We start from the raw sequence: 3,467 nt of genomic DNA, 5'->3' as shown, positions 1-3,467 counted from the left end.
ACACAGAATAACCAAAAGGCAATGATTGGGGGGCATCAGATGAGGCCTAAAATTCAATGCCTCAATTTTAGGTGTCATGCCATATAAATAAATACAAGTTTACTTCAAATTCAAATAATACATCTTGCCACATCATAATCTTGCAACACCAACTTAACCCAAAAATTTATTATTAGATCAACTCTTAACTCTTTCTTATCATATTATATTTTTCTATCATTTATTAAAGAGAATTTAATATTACTTTAATTATCGGATTTCATAAGTCGAAATTACGATTTCAATATATTTTCTTTCTATTTTTATGGATTCAATTATATTTCTGACTTTTCTTATTAACTTGTTACTATAAGAATGATTAATTACCTTCCATTCATTTCATTAAATTTACGTAGAAACAATTTTTTACACCACAACATATATATATATATATATATATATATATATATATATATATATATATATGAAAAATGGATAAAAAAATTTGGCCCCTACTTAGTATCGGCAATAGGTCTGAATATGTATCTAAAAATATCAAATTTATATATCTGTATCCTGTCGAAGTAAATACTCATATGAGTGTGAGGGTCTTACATTTTTAGTTTGCTTGAGGCCCTGGCAAGGTGGCGTGTGCTTGACCAAGACATGACATATCATATTGGGATCACAAATTTTAGGCTTTAATTGAGGCCCACAATTATTTTCTAAGAACCAAAAACATTTGAGGCCACAAATTTTAAATCTTATTTGAGGCCAACAATTTTAAAACCAAAAGCATGCACAGCGAGAAAACTGAACAGTAAACCTAAAACATCCAAACAAACTGATCACCATGAAAAACCCTCAATCCGTCCTCCTACTCCTCCCTCTCATCTTCCTCTTCTTCCTCCATCCAACCTTAGCCGTCGAATCCCCCTCCTCCTCTCCCGCCCCCACCACCAACCCTGCAGATTTCATCCGCACAAGCTGCGCCACCACCCTATACCCCGAGCTCTGCGACTCCTCCCTCTCACCCTTCACCTACACCGTCCAGTCAAACCCTACTAGGCTTGTGATGGCAGCCGTTGCCGTGAGCCTAACCAATGCAAGACGCACGGCGACTTCCCTCGCAAACCTCTCCAAACAAGCCGACCCTAAAGTCGCCGGGGCCCTCCAGGACTGCTCCAGCAACTTCGGAAAAGCCATCGACGAGATTACAGATTCACAAGAGCAGATGAAGACGTTGGGGTCGGGTACCGGGTCGGTTAGGTTTCAGCTGAGCAACGTGCAGACGTGGATGAGTGCGGCGCTTACGGACGCGGAGACGTGTACGGATGGATTTGAGGACGTGGAGGACGGGCCGATCAAGACGGAGGTGGTGAACCAGGCTGAGATGGCGAAGAAGATGACAAGTATTGCGCTTGCGATCATTAATGGTCTTGCTAGTAACGGCGCACCGCCCTGATTATTTGTTCAAATTGATTATGCCGTATATCTAGTTTCATAAATCATTTAGATAGCTATAGTTTGGTCCTTTAGTTGTGCCTTGATTAGAGTTCGTAAACTGATCTTTACTTGGAGTGCAAGCCAGCTAATGTTTTTTTTTTTTTTTTTGAGGAGAGCCAGCTAATGTTATATTATACTGGTATCTTGAATTTGAGAAGAAGTTATTTCATTTTAAGAGTTATCCACAAAAAATAAGATATAAAGAATTCCTTTCAAAAAAAAAATAAGATATAAAGAATTTTAAGAATGAGCTTTTCATTCGTTACACCGAGACAAATTTTTCTTTATTCACATTTCACATACAGATTGTAAAGCGAAAATTACTAGCATTTCCTTTCAAGATATAACTATATCGCTTTAAGTGTTGCTATTGGGACCTCCAAATCTGCTCACTTGAGCTCACTATATTATGAATTATTAAAACATATATAACTTACTATAAAATGACTATTAAGGACAATAATGACTATTGTTCATAGTTCATAGGCTCGCTGAATAAGTGAGCACTGGTTGTCTAATGGGTGGTGCTAGCATACCACGTCCTAAACTTGCCCTAGAGTTGGCAAGGGAATGTATCCGTGCCATTCTGGCTTGAGATGAATGAATGATTATTGGTTCAAAAAAAAAAAATGACAATAATTATACTAACAAAATATTACGTTGATTTTCTATAGACTTTCCAATTCAATAATATTAGATTGCATTCTTTATTATTTTCCTTATCTATTTTAATTTTCCAATTTCACTACATACTCATTAAAGCATTCATATATATATATTTAATAAGAGTTAAAACTATGATTATGTGACATAAAAATATATGATATACATGTTGAACGCGTATTGGTGAGGGAAAACAAAACATATAATGATATGACCAAAATCTAAGTCTATCCATTATATTTACAAAAAAAAAAAATACAAAAAATGAGCTAGCAATTTTTTAAAATAAATATTTAAATAATTAATCTTGAGGTACATAAAATAAACATTAAGAAAAAATGATTAATCTTCATATTTTTTTGCAGAGCTAAAACAGAAAAAAAAAAAGTTAAAAAAAAAACCACAAAATAGTTCATGTTATTTTCTTGTTGATTAGAAATTAATTTTTAAAACTCAATACCTTGTGTTTAATTTTTTTTATTGAAAATTTTTTTGATTAAGGAATGGATATGTAATTAAGATTTATAGAGTAACTAGTAAATTATATGAGTGAGGTTATTTGAGGAAATTCAGTGAGGTTTAGTGAGTAAATTTAGAATTAGAAAATTTAATAAGAGGTGTAAAAAGCATAGGAGGTCAAGTGTAAATTTGAAGATTCCAATAGAAAAACTCAATATTCATTTTTATCTTGATAATATAACTAGTATCTATTGTAATGAAATCGAATGACCGATTAAACAGTCGCAACTGACTATAGTTCGAGGCGACTCCGAGCTTCTCGGAGTGACCTAAGTTTTCGAAACTTAGGTTACGACTGGCGGCGATGTACGGCGGCGGCGTGGGGCGGGTACTCAGCATCGATCATGTGGGCGGTGAGAAGCTTCTGGTCCGGAGGCTTTCCTAATCGTGTTTGGCTTCTTTCCTAAACCAAATCTGGGGCTCGCTGGGTGAGTGGCGGTGGCGGATTGACTCATCGATCTGACTTTGTTTGGGTGGTTATCGATCAGAGCGGCGGTGACTGAGAGGCGAGGTGTTTTGAACTTTTGACTTTCAGGTCGGGGACAAGTGCTGCATCGGTCTCTGGGCGGCTGCTCGAATCCAGGTCGAATGGATCTCTAAACCATCAATGGCGGAGGATCGTGGTCGACCTCCATATCGATGTTGAGCTACTGCCTCCGATGGCTCGTAGCGGGTCGATCTAGAGTGTGAAGGAAGGTTGGGGGCTTAGCGTCGACCTGAATGGAGTCTTCTGGGTCGATGGCTGCGATGACATTGGCTCAGGAGGCGACGAAGGTGCACCAAATTGGTTTCAGGTCGCT

General features: G+C 37.2%; 1 protein-coding gene across 1 annotated transcript; it reads left to right on the top strand.

Annotated features, from left to right (window-relative positions):
* The first annotated feature begins 752 nt into the window (after positions 1 to 752).
* Positions 753 to 1,574, top strand: LOC133712069 (21 kDa protein-like). The gene has a single exon (XM_062138146.1). It carries the CDS (start codon positions 833 to 835, stop codon positions 1,442 to 1,444), a length of 612 nt encoding a protein of 203 aa, XP_061994130.1. The 5' UTR covers positions 753 to 832; the 3' UTR covers positions 1,445 to 1,574.
* Positions 1,575 to 3,467: the final 1,893 nt, after the last annotated feature.

Source organism: Rosa rugosa, chromosome 5 (genome assembly GCF_958449725.1).
Source record: "Rosa rugosa chromosome 5, drRosRugo1.1, whole genome shotgun sequence".
Taxonomy (NCBI): Eukaryota; Viridiplantae; Streptophyta; class Magnoliopsida; order Rosales; family Rosaceae; genus Rosa; species Rosa rugosa.
This window is presented reverse-complemented; position numbering and strand designations above follow the sequence as displayed.